Here is a 15,684-nt window from a genome sequence, read left to right on the forward strand (position 1 = left end):
CAGTGTATAAGAACTAAGAGCTTTTCGGGGCTGGGAAGGTGGCTTAGTGGTAGAGCGCTTGCCTTGCATGCATAAGGCCCTGGGTTCAATTCCTCAGCACCACATAAGCAAAAATAAAAAAGCCGGAAGTGGTGCTGTGGCTCAAGTGGTAGAGCGCTAGCCTTGAGCTGAAGAGCTGAGGGACAGTGCCCAGGCTCAGAGTTCAGGCCGCACAACCTGACCCCCCCCCAAAAAGAAAAGAACTAAGAGCTTTTCTATGTACAACAACGAGCATATAGGAATTATGGTGAAGAAATTATCCTGTTACAGCAGAATTAAACCACCTCAGTATGTTCTAATTGGAAATGTATAGCCAAATGAAATGCTTTTCAAGGTTATAAAGGAGGGCTTAATTAATGGAGAAAGAATTCTGTAGTTGATAGATTTGGGGATGGGGTGCTGGAGATTGAACCCATACTTTGCATATGCTAGACAAGTACTTTACCACTGAGCTACATTTCCAGCCCAAGAAAATCTATTTGAAACACAAGAGCTCTTCCAGATTAATCTCTTCATATATGTGATCCCAATAAGAAACACTGATAAAAATTATTTTGGAGCTAGAAAAGTTGGTTCTAAAGTTCATATGAAAATAAATATATAACAGCCAGGCAAATTCAGAAAAATAAGAGCAATAAGGCAGATGTTTAAACAGTGTGCTGGTATGGAGATAGGAAGGCACACCAGTAGAATACGTTGGAATTTTTAAAAATCAAGATGGACATAAATGGGGATTTTTGTACATTGTAAATTGAGGTTTCAAATAGTGGGGAAATGATGGATTATTCAGTAATGATGATGGGCACATCTTATAAACAAGACCAGAGCGGATGCTGCTCCTTCCCTCCTCGCGCATTCCACTAGACCTGAGGTTCAAATGAAAAATAAATATAATTACTGAATTACTAAAGTGGAAGCAAGAATGTTTCTAGAATCATCAAGTGGGAAAGTTTTTTCAATCAGAGCATGAAACATAAATGTCTTAGAGAACAAAGCTTGGAAACTGACTATAAGAAAAATTGGATCATAGTAATTGGACTATCTAAAATAAAACACAAAAACAAAAACGCAGAAGCCTATGGGAAGCTGTGATCCTCAGATTTCAGCCTCCTGAATAGCTAGAATTACAAGTATATGCCTCCAGTGCCCAGCAAATTTCTTTAATAAATAACATATTCTAAATAACTCCTTAATAGAAAATCTAAGGGAAACTTAGACAAAAGTATATGAAGCATACAGTCATAGAAAAAGAAACTGTGAATTGTTAATAAAAGTACTCTACTTTTAAAACTCAGTTTTATTGTCAAAAAGTACTCATTACCTGACTTGTATAACTGTAACCCCTTTATGCATCATTTTCATAATAACTTTTTTTGTTTGTTTGTCTTTTTCTTTTGCGGGTCCTGGGGCTTGAACTCAAGGCCTGGGTGCTGTCTCTGAGCCTCTTTGTGCTCAAGACTAGAGCTCTACCACTTTGAGTCACAGCACCACTTCTGGCTTTTTCTGAGTAGTTTACTGGAGATAAGGGTCTCATAGATTTTTCCTGGCCAGGGTGGCTTCAAACCATGATCCTCAGATCTCAGCCTCCAGAGTAGCTAGGATTACAGGTGTGAGCCACTGGCACCTAGCTTATAATAACAATTTTTTAAATCTAAAATATTAAAAAATTAAAAACTCAGTTTACACTTAGTCAATGTACTTAAAACTATAGAGATGTAATCCATCATCTATATCATAGCTAAGGTTAGAGAACAATACTTTCTCTACCTTCTAGCAGGCCTTTTTATGAAAATACACATACTTTGCATGACTGATATACTGATGTATTTTTGTATGCAACATTGTTTATGGTGGCAAAAGACTTAAGATGGTCTAAAGCCCCATCATTGCAGACTGCTTAAGCAAACTGGCATGTCCACACTAAGGAATACTAGACAGTCATATAAAAGAATAGGACAGGGGCTGGGAAGGTGGCTCAGTGGTAGAGTGCTTGCCTTGCATGCCTGAGGCCCTGGGTTCGATTCCTCAGCACCACATAAGCAAAAAAAGAAAAAAGCCGGAAGTGGCGCTGTGGCTCAAGTGGTAGAGCGCTAGCCTTGAACTGAAGAGCTGAGGGACAGCACCCAGGCCCAGAGTTCAGGCCCCACGACCGGACCCCAAAAAAAAAAAAAAAAGATTAGGATACATCCCTGAGGTTTGGCAGAATGAAAAGGCAAGGTATGCAGTGAGGAGAGAGCACTTGGAATGTTTTCTCAGAGGACTAAGGAAACTAAGGAGGGATGCTTTCTTTTCATAATATGCCCTCATGATTGGAACTTTTATTTGTGTGAGTCTTATTTTTCAGTTTAAAAAGTCAGTAAGGCCAGGCACTGGTGGCTCACACCTGTAATCCTAACTACTTGAGGCTGAGACCTGAAGGTCACAGTTTGAAGCCAGCCTGGGTAGAAAAGTCCGTGGGACTCTTATCTTCAATTAACCACCAGAAAACTTGGAGTGAAGCTATGGCTCAATGTGATTGAGTACTAGCTTTGAGCAAAAGAGCTCAGGGACAGTGCCTAAGGCCTCATGACAAAAAAAAAAAAAAAGTCAAGAAGGAAAGCTCTTATAAAATACTATCTTGTTATTTAAATTTGCCTTTCTCGAATATTAGTGTCAACAATCTATGCATTTTCTTCTCTATAAACTGCCTTGCTGTCCTAATTCAATTTCTTTAGTGTTGTTACTGCTTATTAATATTTTAGAACTTTTCACATAATGAAAACAGTAGCCCTTTGACCAGCCTACCTTGATGTAGAAAACTCAAACAAGAGGCAGCCAGGAAAGGTCCTCCACTGCCCCCTCGTGGCTGGGAAGCACTTGCCCTGTGGTGAAGCCACACGGGAAGGAAGCGCAGTCCATCTCCCTCCAGCGGTTGTGCTACCACCTCCTTTTTCTGTGCTACAGCCATCTGTATTTGATGGCAAGTGGTACTGGGCCTCTATTTACAGAAATACAAAATTTTTTTAAAAAATATATTTACATTTTCAAGAGTCAATTTAGAGAAAAACATTAAGGAATAGTCCAGTGACATATGGAGCCAGCAAAATTCATGTGGTAATTCATGAATGACCAAAGACTGGGAAATGCTGCTAGAGAGAGCTGTCAAGATGGATGGGTCCATATGTTTGCAAAGCCAGCCGTTCCCTGGGACAGCTGTCAAGGTCTGGTGCTTGTCTTTATCCCACTTCTCATCCCAAAGGTTCGTTTATCAAGCAAAAGTTGGAGGCCGCTGGTTTCCGGCCGTCTGTGCACACAGCAAGAAGCAAGGCAAGCAGGAAGCAGCAGATGCGGCCCTCCGGGTCTTGATTGGGGAGAACGAGAAGGCAGAGCGCATGGGTTTCACAGAGGTAACCCCAGTGACAGGGGCCAGTCTCAGAAGAACTATGCTCCTCCTCTCCAGGTCCCCAGATGCACATCCAAAGACAGTTAAGACTTCTACTTTTGCTGCTCCCTTTTCTTGGGGGGAGGGCCCTTCACTTATCATGTGAATTAGCCATAGGCTTTAAAACTAGCTTTGTTAGGCATATGAGTGGGACAAGAGATAGGAGGCGAAGGTGACTTCCAGATCAAGGACAACATGGTCTCTCTGCTCACTGTGCAATATGGTGGACCGAGGCTGGGCTATGTGGCCCTGACCCTGTCCCTCTCCCCACAGCTGCCTCTCAGCGGCAGTACTTTCCATGACCAGATAGCTATGCTGAGCCACCAGTGCTTCAATGCGCTCACCAACAGTTTCCAGCCCTCTTTGCTGGGCCGCAAGATCCTGGCTGCCATCATTATGAAGAGAGACGCTGAGGACATGGGTGTTGTGGTCAGCTTGGGGACAGGTAAGTGAGGGGGCAAGGGCATATGGGAACTGACGATCTCGAAGTTGGAGTCATTTCTGTCTTTCCCTGATTCACTGTGATTCTTGTTTTCCCAGGGAATCGCTGTGTGAAAGGAGACTCTCTCAGCCTAAAGGGAGAAACTGTCAATGACTGTCATGCTGAAATCATCTCCCGGAGAGGCTTCATCAGGTGGGAAAGATGGGCAGCCAGTGGGCCTTGGCCACTGGGTGAGCGAGCACTCCCTGGCCTGCCCATGCAGGGGACCATGGCTCCTACACTTCCTCCCCTGAACCCCAAGTTGTGCAGCAGCTCCTTGCTCCAGCAGTGGCATTCTTCATTTTGTTTTTAACTGGTTGGTTTTTGTGGGGGAGTTGGAGGGTTTTTTTTTTGCCTTTTCTGTTTTGTTACTGGGAATCGAACCCAGAACGTTGCACTTGCTAGGCAAGTGCTTTGCCACTGGGCTACACATCCTAGCCCAGCATCCTTCATTTTCAACTAATGCATTTGAATCCTCCCCTCTGGGACCTGGCTGCCTCCCACTGCTCAGCCCGTTTCTAAGTGCCCTCCTTTTCCTGATGATTGCCTCATGTCCTCTCTTTAGAATACAAGGTGACCTCCAGGTTCTCAGGGCCTTGGGGATGAGGCAGCCTTCTCTGTTTGGGACCTACAATCTTGATGCCCCTGCTGGCTTTCTCCTCTAGTTCACCTTTTCTTTAATTTATGAAGCTAGAGGCTCAGGGAGAAGCAGCAGCCTCATGTAGGCTTTGAATGTGTTGATCTTGCCCTGGAATTCCCAAAGCTGCTGTAACGAGGAGCCCTGGCTAACTTTTACTTAATGCCAAGGCCTCTGATAGAATGTTCCAGCCCTTCTTTTCACCTGAAATCTGACAAGTGTGTACCACTGAGGTTTTTCCTGACATGGGCTTAGGAAGAGGTCACATCATGGAAGCCCAGAATCCAAGCTGCCATCCTAACCCAGGCTTTCCTTCTATAGGTTTCTCTACAGTGAGCTAATGAAACACAACCATCGTACTGCAAAGGATAGCATATTTGAGCTTGCTAGGGGAGGAGAGAAGCTCCAGATAAAAAAGACTGTTTCGTTCCATCTCTATATCAGGTCTGTATTGGCTCTCTCGCTGCTGGCACAAGCCCTGCCAGGCTCTCTGGCCTGGGTGTCCAAATGCTTCCCTGGCCCCTAAGTCTGATCTCAGACTGTAGCTACTCTCCACTGTTTGAGGTATGTATCCTGGGGGAGAATCATACATCCGTTGCCACCCATCTCCAATTCCTCATCAGACATGGAGCCCCAAGCTGGGCCAGTCTGCATGGTGAGTTTTAATATGAGCCCTGTGTTGCAGCACTGCTCCATGTGGCGATGGGGCCCTCTTCGACAAGTCCTGTAGCGACCGCGCTGTGGAAAGCACAGATTCCCGCCACTACCCTGTCTTTGAGAATCCCAAACAAGGCAAGCTCCGCACCAAGGTGGAGAATGGTGAGTGATACATGGCATCCTTCCCACTGTAGTTGTGAGACTGGTGGGGTAGAGGATAGTCTTAGATTCCAGGCAACAAGGTGGTATTTACATTTACAAGACAGGAAAAATCCTGAACTGGAGGAAGATGGAGATCCTATTTTGAATCTTTGAGCTTGAAAACCCTAGGCCCATCTGGAGCTCAGCGGAGAAAGCCTGGCTGGAAACAGAAATAGGAGGATCATTGCCCTGTGTGATTGTCATGTCCATGGGCATAGGCAGGAGTACCCTGGGAAAGGGTAGGGGGATGAGAAGGGGTGGTGCTGAGAGCCTGCCTTCTGTCTAGTTGGCTGCTGATGTTCACCTTGCCTGCTAGCTCCTCTCCTGTCCTCTAATGTCTCCCCACTGTCTCCTCACAATACTGCTGTCTCTTCACACATCAACAGTTATCTGACTGGTCCCCAGACCTAAATCAGATTATGTCAGTTAAACTGCTAAATGCCTTGCAGTTTAAGCAGAGTCACCATATGACTCATGCTTCCCTCCTAGGAGTTTACCCAAGAGAAATGAAGACTGGTCCACACACAAACACTAGTATGGGGCCATTGACTGCAACATTATTCACAGTAGCCCAAGTGGAAACAATCCAAGTGTCCATCCCCTGATGAACAATAAATAGAATATGGTATATCCATACAATGCAATATTATTTGGCCATGAAAAGAAATGTAGTACGTTTTATATATACAACAACATGAATGAACCTTGAAAACATGCTAATGGAAAAAGCCAGTCAGAAAAGATCATACATGGTATGATTCCATTTATATAAAATGTCTAGAATAAGCATATCCATAGAGGCAGACAGTAAACTGTAACTGGGTTGGGCATAGGTGGAGTTGGAGGGAAATGAGTGTCCACCAATAAGTGGTGGGAGGTTTCTTTGGGGGGATGAAATGGTCTAAAGCTGGTTGTAGTGATGGCTGCACAAACATAAAAATACGAGAAGTCAGTGACTGTCGTGTGTTAAACTGGCTAATCATATGGTATATGATTAGTGGTTCCCACTGTACCATGCCTGCAGGGAGAACCTCCATGACCTCCCAGCCTCCTCTCAGCCTCTTTTCCCCTCTCACAGGTGCACTATTTCCTTTATCAGCTCCCTGAACTGCCTCCGAGCCTTTGCTGTTGTTGTTCCCAGTGTCTGAAACACTCTTAACTCCAGCTGTTCCTTCTCCTTTGTGTCTTTGCTCCCCTGACTTTTCCACCCCAGGAGCTTCCCCAGGCTATCCCCCATTATAGCTCCCTCAAAGCCTCTGGAGCAATGTTACCTCCTAGAATTCCAGTGTGTAGGTGTTGGTTTGCTTGGTTAGTGTCTGTCCATTCCTTTTTGTCTCCCACACCCACAAATATCACAGGAGGACAAATTGTCCAGCATTACGCATAGACCTTGGCACTGAGTGGGGGCATTGCCTTGCATGAAGAGAGTCAATAGCCAATAGCCCAGGCCTCGGTAGCACAAATACTGTGCCACAGACCACAGGTTGGGTGGTCTGTGGGTCTGACCTAAGTCTCTCACACAGGGGAAGGCACAATCCCTGTAGAGTCCAGTGACATTGTACCCACTTGGGATGGCATTCGACTTGGAGAGAGGCTCCGAACCATGTCCTGTAGTGACAAAATCCTACGCTGGAATATTCTGGGTCTTCAAGGGGCACTGTTGACCCACTTCCTACAGCCTGTGTATCTCAAATCTGTCACATTGGGTAAGAGACCTGCCTTGGGAGGGGGAACCCATGTCCTTCTCAGCCCAAATCCCAGAAAACTGCATATCATGTCTCCCCTTCCCAAAATGAGCTCAGCTAACTTGTCAGTCATGGTTTCTGCGGTCCATTACTGTGGTGACAGGAAGGCGGGTCCAGGTACCAGGGTCCAGGTACCAGGTAGCAGCCTCAAGAAAGACAGGCCAGGCCAGCCTTGCCAGTGTTCAAGACTGCAGCATCTTAGTTCTTCCCTTGACCTCCTCAGCCCTTAACCTTACCTGGAACCTTCTGGTTTGTGCTTAAATATTTTAAGATCTTTACATGGCATGGCTCATCACAGTCACAGCTCTTGCAGACATTCAGACTCTCTAAGCATCTCGGCCTCTTAATAGTATTTGGTCCAAACATTGGCATGTTTTTCTTTTTGTGTACCCAGGTTACCTATTCAGCCAAGGGCATCTGACCCGTGCTATTTGCTGTCGTGTGACGAGAGACGGGAAATCATTTGAGCACGGACTACGATATCCCTTTACTGTCAACCATCCCAAGGTGCTATAACCCCTTTGTATTTTCTCTTGGCATTTATCTCCTTTTCAAACAGTTCTGTCAGCAGGGCAAATGTAGGCAAAGGAACCCTTGTCAGTGTGTCTAGAACTTGTCCTTTCCTTCCCCTCCCAAGGGCTTTCCTCTTAATCTGAAAGTCATCTGAATTGAGGTGGAGTTAGTGGTTCTGTAGTCTACTGAGCCCCATAGCCAAATGAAATAAGAGGGCAACATCATGGCTCCACACTCCCTCTTTCCCATGAGTTTCTGCTCCCAAAGCTTCTCCTTGAAATGTCTCTGTCTTTCTCCTATGGCTCCCATGGGATCCCTAGGTTGGTCGAGTCACTGTGTATGATTCCAAAAGACAATCTGGGAAGACAAAGGAGACAAGCGTCAACTGGTGTTTGGCTGATGGCTTTGACCTTGAGATCCTGGATGGTACCAGAGGCACCGTGGATGGGTAAGGGGGGGTTGGAGGGTATGAGAAAAGCAAAGCCAAACTTAATGCCCTAAAACTGGCAAGAGTGTATTCCTCTCCTGCCAGTCCCCAGACCTTAAAGTGCCATCCACCCGCTTTGGCTCCCCGCTTCTCCTGGTCCTAAGTGAATAACGACTACTTTTATTTTCCCAGACCAGGGAATGAATTGTCACGGTTGTCCAAAAAGAACATTTTCCTTCAATTTAAGAAGCTCTGCTCCTTCCGTTATCGCAGGGATTTACTGAAACTCTCCTATGGGGAGGCCAAGAAAGCTGCCCGTGACTATGAGACAGCCAAGAATTACTTCAAGAAAAGCCTGAGGGATATGGGCTATGGGAACTGGATAAGCAAACCACAGGAGGAAAAGAACTTTTACCTCTGTCCAGTACCCAATGACTGATTGCGTGGGCATTTCCCACGGGGTGGGAGGGTGGTCCATTGCATTCCTCATCACATTGATCAGGGGTCTGGGGGACTTTTTAACCCCTTTTTATTTTAATGGAACCATAACTGGTGGTTCTGAGAACTCTTGAGTTCCCATTTATCCTGCTTTCTTTGGGAGTTTTAGGTTGGGCCAGGCCAGGCCCCCTTCTCTTTTCCTGAGTAAAGAGCCAGAGATCTAAAGGAAGAGAAAAGGGTTTATCTTTTCACCCAAATCATAAGCAGTCACTGAGCACCTACAGCCATTTCCTCTTAAGTTTCGTTGTGTTTTGGGTTTTTTTTCCATTTCCTTTTTCTTTGTTTGTCACACTGACCTGTTGTAGACTTGAATAGGTTCCAGGCAGTTCTTCGTGAATCATGTCAGGGACTAATGACTTCATTTATGGATTCTGCAGGCCCCTCAACTTCCCTTCTGTTCTGGGGTTCCTTCCTGTGGTCATGATCATTATGCCTCTCCTTCCCCACCCCAGAGTACTGAGACATGAACCTAAGGAATTTAGTGAAACATTTACAAGGGCAGGAGTTGAAACTGCCCTCAGTTAATTACCAGTGCCGATGGAAATGTAACCGGAATCTGCGAATCCTGCCTGGTGTGGGGTCTTGCATGGCAGCCAGCTCCGGGAGAGCTGCTGGTGGGGAGGCACTGCCCTTCTCCAGACAGCAGGGGTTGAGAACCAGCCAGAACGGACTGGGGAAGTTGCCCAAGCAGTAGCTGAGGCTTCCCCATGCAGGAGGCAGACATTCCTTGGCATATGGCCAAGCTCCCATCTGCCCTTCCATCGAAAGCATTCCTAGGAACTTACCCTGCCTTGTATAAGGAGTAAGGCCAGAGAGCTTAACCAACTGATGGTGGGAAAAATCCAAGACATATCCTAGCAGAAGAATCATCTCTGCTCAGTTAGAGCTTAGTGAGAATAAAGGCAAAAAGATCATGTTGGGTCCTATCACTGTTCCACCCGGTATATTTCTCATGGCATTGATAACAAGGGAAGTTGACTAAGCCTTCTGTAAATTAGAAGTTGTTTTTGTTTTTTGTTTTTTAATGCCAGAGAAGTTGATTTTTAACTGTGATGGCACAGATTGGAAATTCATGCAAGTGCTTTCAAATTGCCAAATGGCTTTAGTAGCTGGATCATTGGCAGGGCACAGGTCTAAAGCCTTTCTGCCTATTAGGGAGTCTTGACGGGGTCGACATACAAGAAGACAATAGTTAGGTCAAAGGGCAGGTGGTCCTCACAGTCTGTGGTGGACTCCCTTGTCTGTTCTGCTATCTGAACCTTTGGCCTGTGTGGAACCTGCCCTGTGGCTAAGTCAGCCGGATATGCTCAAGAGGACAAACAAGGCTCTGCTTCTTCCAGGACTTGAGCCTCTCTTTCCTTTGGATGATGTGTCTGCATCTGAAAAAGGCTGTCCGGGCTCCCCTCGCCCCTGACCTGCTGATAATTACCCTCCCTCTACCCACCTCTTCGAAGTAGATAGATCCACATTTGCACTTTTATTCTTCTGGCTACTACTATGCCCTCTGTACCTAAGACCAAAAATTGACCAAGATAAGAATGCGTGTTTTTTAAATACACCAGGGATGTCTTTGAGGAACACCAGTGGAATTGGTGTCCCCCAGGAACAGGTAGGGAAATGATGCATGTCTCTGGGGTAGAGAGAGACTGCTCCCAGACTTCATGAATGCTGCCACACTTGGTATAGAGGCTGATGGCCCAGTAAATCAGTTCTGGCAACTGCCTCTGAGGTAGAGAAATCTTGGTGTCCCCAACTATGGGAAAGGAGTGCATTCCCTGGGTTCTTCAGGCTGAATGGTATCACCTGATTCCTCAGGATGTTTGGTCCTCCGGTCCCTCTTGGGCATTAGAATCTCAGGCAGAGCTGCCTCAGCTGCCTCTTCATTAGCAAGGAACACAGGGCTCTAAGATCAGAGCCCTCACTTGACCCCAGGACCTTAGCTAGCAAACGGGCAATATTTGGTTTCTGCTGAAGGAAGACAGCGAGGCATCCCTGCACTCCACACGCCTGCTGGAAACGAGCCGTGTCAGTCCCCATCCTACTGCATCCCCTTGCCCCTCTGAGTCACGCAGGACCAAGAGGCACAGCTTCAGCCCAGTGTTCTCCACTTTCTTGTCCAATCTTTGTCAATAAGCAAAGCACCTCCTGCTTTCTTAAAATGATTTTTGTAGTTTATTTGTCTGAACTGTGGCTATTGTGTGGTCTTTGAATAATCATGTGTGCAAATTGTCAGTGCTTGAAGCTATTTCCTTTACTCGAGTTGAAAGGACTCTGTTGGCTTTGGAGTCTGACTCCAAGAGCAGAGTGGGGAAGAGCCCAAGCATAGCCTTGGTGCTATGATGGCTGCAGTCCAGTTTTACAATTATGCTTTTTGTGTCCCTAATGAATAACAATATACATTCCTAATAAATAAAGAGTGAAAACCAGAACTATCAGAAAGTTTCAAGTCTCCGTTTCTTGAGGAGGTGAAGGTGGGCAGAGAGGAACCTGTGGTCTTGGGGTTTCTGGTAACAGCACCCGTGGCATCTGACACTGAAGCTGAGGAGAGGATCACCCCGCAGCCTGTGGAAGGAACCACTTCAAAGAGACTCCTGGGGTAGGTAAGTTTGCTGCTGGGTGGACACATCAGGCACTCTACCCGCTCCATACCTTCCTCTCATCACAGCCCACCACCAAATGGACTTGATGGACAGAATTTCAAGGCCCAGAAGAGGGGAGGGAAACTTCCCTTGAGACTAACACAAATCAAACAACTCTCAGTCGCCCTAAGGAGTGTTTTCTATCCCACTTTGCCTGCAGGAAGGTGTATGTTTGGAGAAGAGTTGTGGCTGGCCCAGGACAGGCCTAGGTGCAGTTTAAGAGACTATTTTCTTTCTACTTCTATTCATGACATCCAAAATCTCCCCATGTTGAATTTGAAAGAACTTCATCGCTTTCCACTTACTCCAGAATTTCTAGAAGACTACCTTTTAACAGTAATATACCAGAGGATGATAAAGGATGATGACGCTAGCTAAGTTACAATGAAAGTTTTTTGTTTTTTTTTTTTGTCGGTCATGGGGTTTGAACTCAGTGCTGTCCCTGATCTCTTTTGCTGAAGGCTAGTGTGTGACTAGCCACAGTTGCAATTTGGATTGTTTTAGGTAATTAATTGGACATAAGAGTCTTATAGACTTTTCTGCCTGGGCTTCCAAATGCAATCCTCAGATCTCAGCCTCCTAAGTAGGACTACAGGTGTGACCCACCAATGCCAGACACAATGAAATTCTTATCTTTTTTTTTCTTTTTGCTTATCTTTATACAAATAGAACCAAGGCCAGAAGAACCAACCACATTGGAACATGACATGAGAACCAGAATGACATGTGTTCCTCCCTGTCTGAAATAGAGGGTTCAGCGAACTGAATAGTTTTTAACTTAAAGGCCATTTAGGATAATTTAACTCTTCTGTGATGTCCCAAAAAACTTGGGTGCCACTGTCCTCACACATATCCTGTTCTACCTGGAGGGAAATGTATCCAGGCCTTTTAGAAAATGGATGGTTTGGGGAAGCTAGCATGTGGCTCATCGGTAAAACGTGTTAATAGGCGTAAGTGGAATTAGGTCCCCAACAAAAGTATTTTAAAAAAAAATAGTTTCCTTAAAGCCTAAGCCCAGCCACCTCCACCTCTGAACTGACTGGGGCAGGACCGGATTTTCTTCAGCTCATCATCTCAGATGCATTTCATCAGGAGCCCAGAATTTCATATTGTTTCCCAGATTTGGGCGCAAATCAAACCATTGTTCCAGGAGCACATCTAACCTCCTAGCTGACTGATACCTTCTGTTCCCAGAGCACAGGGCGTGAGAGCAGGCCAGCCTCGGGAGGCTGGTCTTCCCTCTGCCTGGTGCTTTGCAGAAGGTCCTCTTCATGCCCCCTGGGCTCTGTCTACCCCAAGTCTAGCCATTTGGCCATTTCTTTTGCATCTGATAAGTGAATATGCGAAATTACAAGTCACAATGATTTAACTCAATTTTCTTTGGATTTGCATAATGCCTTTAACCTTTCATAGGTCTACTCTCTCCAACATTCTCCCCTTTTCCCTATATTTGCCAACCCTAACCCCTGAGGGTTCTGCCCCACCTGCCAAATAAAACAGTGACAAGAAGTCTTTGGAAATGACTTTCTTTAAGAGAATCTCAAGTTTCCTAATGAGTCCAGCTTGGGGGAGACTAGACCAGTGGAGACAAGGGAGACCAAGGACAGTGTAGGGAGGGTAGTGGGGTGGGGGTAAGTTGTCCTACTGATTCCTAAGGCTACAGTCCCTGAAGAACCCTGTGACTATCACACTGACCTCTTAGGCCTATTGGGGTAACTATTAGGAGGTTGTGCTTGTTCTGATTGGTCAGGGTTGGTGATGGGAGGCTAGGTTGTGAGTGAAGCTATGACACCAGCCCATTTCTACCTAGAAGCAGAGGGTGACAAGTGAACTATCATTCTGGCTTGGGAGCAATTCAGACGAATCCCCAAATATCCTTTTTTCCCCTCCCTGGGAGCTCTTTTGCTCCAAAGACCACAGTGAGAACTAAGGAACAGGCCTCTGCCACATCGGGAGATCGTGCTGCCAGCTGTCAGCGTGTCAGAGCCTCCTTTCTCTTCTGTACAATGAGATTTGAAGAGACCAAAAATGGGCCAGAGCCTATTTCTTTAGAAAGAAATGGTCTTGCCTTTCCTTTGCAGATAATCTTCCTTGTACAACACACCACCTGGGAGGCTGCCTGAATCCTGTCTGCTTTTGTGTTTTCAGTAACATGGTACCAGCTGTTCAGGATCGCAGCCCTCGCTACCAGGAAGCTGTCTTTCTCCTACCGCACTGTCAGCTCAAGCACACAGCCTGTATGTACTGTCAAACCATGAAAAAATGGCTTCCATCACTATGGCCTTGCCATGTCTAACAAGAATCCCCAGCTCCTTTCCTCACTGCTCCCACAACCTAGTTCAGGTTGCTATTCTCTTTCTACCCCTCCTCAGACCTTTTCAAGGCCTTGCCCAGCTCTGAACCCAGCCCCTAATTCTCTCTAGAGACAGCCCCACCATGGAAAGGAGGCCTCCCTGACATCACCAAGAGAAGACCAGAGGATGCAAAAGTGGCAGGGCCTATGCTTCTCCAAAGCTTCCCAATGCCTTAGCCCTGTTGTCCTTGCCACAGAGTACAGCCCTTCCTCCACCCTTCTCTCCTTCAAAGGGCATGGGCCCCAAAGGGCTGAACCCAAGTGGAGGTAATGATACTGCCCAGTGGTTCTTTCTGCACATCAACCACTGCAGTTCCAGCCCCCTGCCATTCCTTGTACATATGCCAGCAGCAAGTTCAGAGGTGAGTGTCTCTATGAGTCAGCAAGTAACCTCTGGGCCTCATTACTTGCTATGTTATGTAGAGAGGGCTTCGGCTGCTCTCTAATCTTTCTAGCACCCTCTGGTGACTACATTGGATGTCAGACCAAGTGGAATGTAATTAAAAAAAAAAAAAAAGTACCACTGCAGCAGAAGCTGGTGTGACCACTGGGAGCGCAGGCCCTGGAGGGCCTCAAGCTAACTTGTTATCATTCAGAGGGACAGTTCCTTTCTAGTTCCTGCTCTGGATTTCAGTATTTTCTCCCAGGACTGTGAGTTTGAGGTGAGTACAGGCAAAACTATAGGCAATTCTTGCTGGGTGCTGGTGGCTCATGCCTGTAATCTCAGCTACTCAGGAGGCTAAGATTTGAGGATCATAGTTCAAAGCTAGCCTGGGAAGGAACATCCATGAGACTTATCCCCAATCAACCACACACACACAAACACACATATATACAAAGCTGGAAATGGAGTTGTGTCTCAAGTAAGAGAGCACTAGTCTTGAGCAAAAAAGCTCAGGGACAGCATTCAAGCCCTGAGTTCAAGCCCCAGGACTGGCACAATAAATAAGTTAATAATAAATAAATGGCAATGCTCAATTTTCTGTTCTAGAAGAGGGAATGAATCTCCTCTGCCACCAAGAAGAGATGCCAACAAGCCTGTCCTGACAAGTATGTGATATACTGGGAGATATCTTGGTAGCTGCTAGCCTTGGGTCTCAGTGATACCCTTCCATGGCCAGACTAGATCACCCTGGATCCCTCAGCACACACCTACCTGTATTGAGGGAAACTGAGCAGGGACAGGACAAAAGCTCTACCCAGGAATGAAGTAAAGTTTGGCTGAGGATGCTCCAACAGGTAGCCTTTAGACTCCTTAGACTCAAGATCCCCACAGTATTCTCCCCAGCTACATGTCTCCTGCTCCCCTGCTCCCCCAGCTCCCTCAGGTCCAGGCCCTGTTGGGAGAAACTTGATCTGCTCAAGGAAGAGATAGGTGATGTGTGGGTTCAGGAGGAAAGCTGGCATGCCAGTCATGTGACCCCATCCCACAGGCTCTGGAAGGGCCTCTCAGATCCCACACCCATGAAGTATCTACTCTGTGCCAGATACACTGGTATGCTTTTCGAAAGCATCCTCCATCCTCACAGCAATACTACAAAGAGAACATAACTCTTCCCCTCATGAGGCAAGGAGGCTCAGGCCTAGAAAACCTGCCCAGAGTAATGACGGAGCTGGGGTGGTAACTTCGCCTCAGAGATCCTGGTCCCTTTGCTTGTGCTGTTTCTCCCCGCCACTACCTACCCACCGGCAAGGCCTCCCACTCCACTGTGCCTGGAGAAGCAGCAGTCCCACCTGGGTTCCAGAGCACAGAATGGCCTAGCAGTCCAGATCCCTTGGGTATATTTAGTAACCTAACCCCTCCATGACCTGCTATCTGCTGTCCCAGCACTGATCTTAGGCTAGGATCACAAATCAGAGCCAGTCATGTGGCGAGGGAAGAAACAAGAGATCGCTTAGTAAGACCATTTTCTGGACTAGTAGCCAGGCGGCCTCTGGCTGGCCCCTGGGAGCAGTGTCAGGATGCAGCCTCCAGGAACCCACAAGACAATGAGTTGAATCTATGCCACCTGGGGAGCCACCTGCAGCCCAGACCTAGACTTCTGAAGTTCTGCTTAACCTGCTTAGGCCTGG

At 46.5% G+C, this 15,684-nt stretch overlaps 1 protein-coding gene across 2 annotated transcripts; it reads left to right on the top strand.

Moving 5' to 3' along the window:
• The first annotated feature begins 2,949 nt into the window (after positions 1 to 2,949).
• LOC138809098 (double-stranded RNA-specific adenosine deaminase-like) lies at positions 2,950 to 8,561 on the top strand. Of its 2 annotated transcripts, none has more exons than XM_069995472.1 (9): positions 2,950 to 3,425; positions 3,734 to 3,905; positions 4,001 to 4,094; positions 4,900 to 5,022; positions 5,264 to 5,397; positions 6,960 to 7,142; positions 7,576 to 7,688; positions 8,015 to 8,142; positions 8,314 to 8,561. In XM_069995472.1, the coding sequence occupies exons 1-9, from the start codon at positions 3,144 to 3,146 to the stop codon at positions 8,558 to 8,560; spliced, it is 1,476 nt and encodes a 491-aa protein (XP_069851573.1). In that variant the 5' UTR covers positions 2,950 to 3,143; the 3' UTR covers position 8,561. The 2 variants fall into 2 exon arrangements, with proteins under 2 accessions (XP_069851573.1, XP_069851572.1); XM_069995471.1 differs by having other exon boundaries at positions 2,952 to 3,503.
• Positions 8,562 to 15,684: the final 7,123 nt, after the last annotated feature.

This window comes from Dipodomys merriami, unplaced genomic scaffold (assembly GCF_024711535.1).
Source record: "Dipodomys merriami isolate MVZ:Mamm:240054 unplaced genomic scaffold, mDipMer1.0.p SCAF_485, whole genome shotgun sequence".
Classification (NCBI taxonomy): domain Eukaryota; kingdom Metazoa; phylum Chordata; class Mammalia; order Rodentia; family Heteromyidae; genus Dipodomys; species Dipodomys merriami.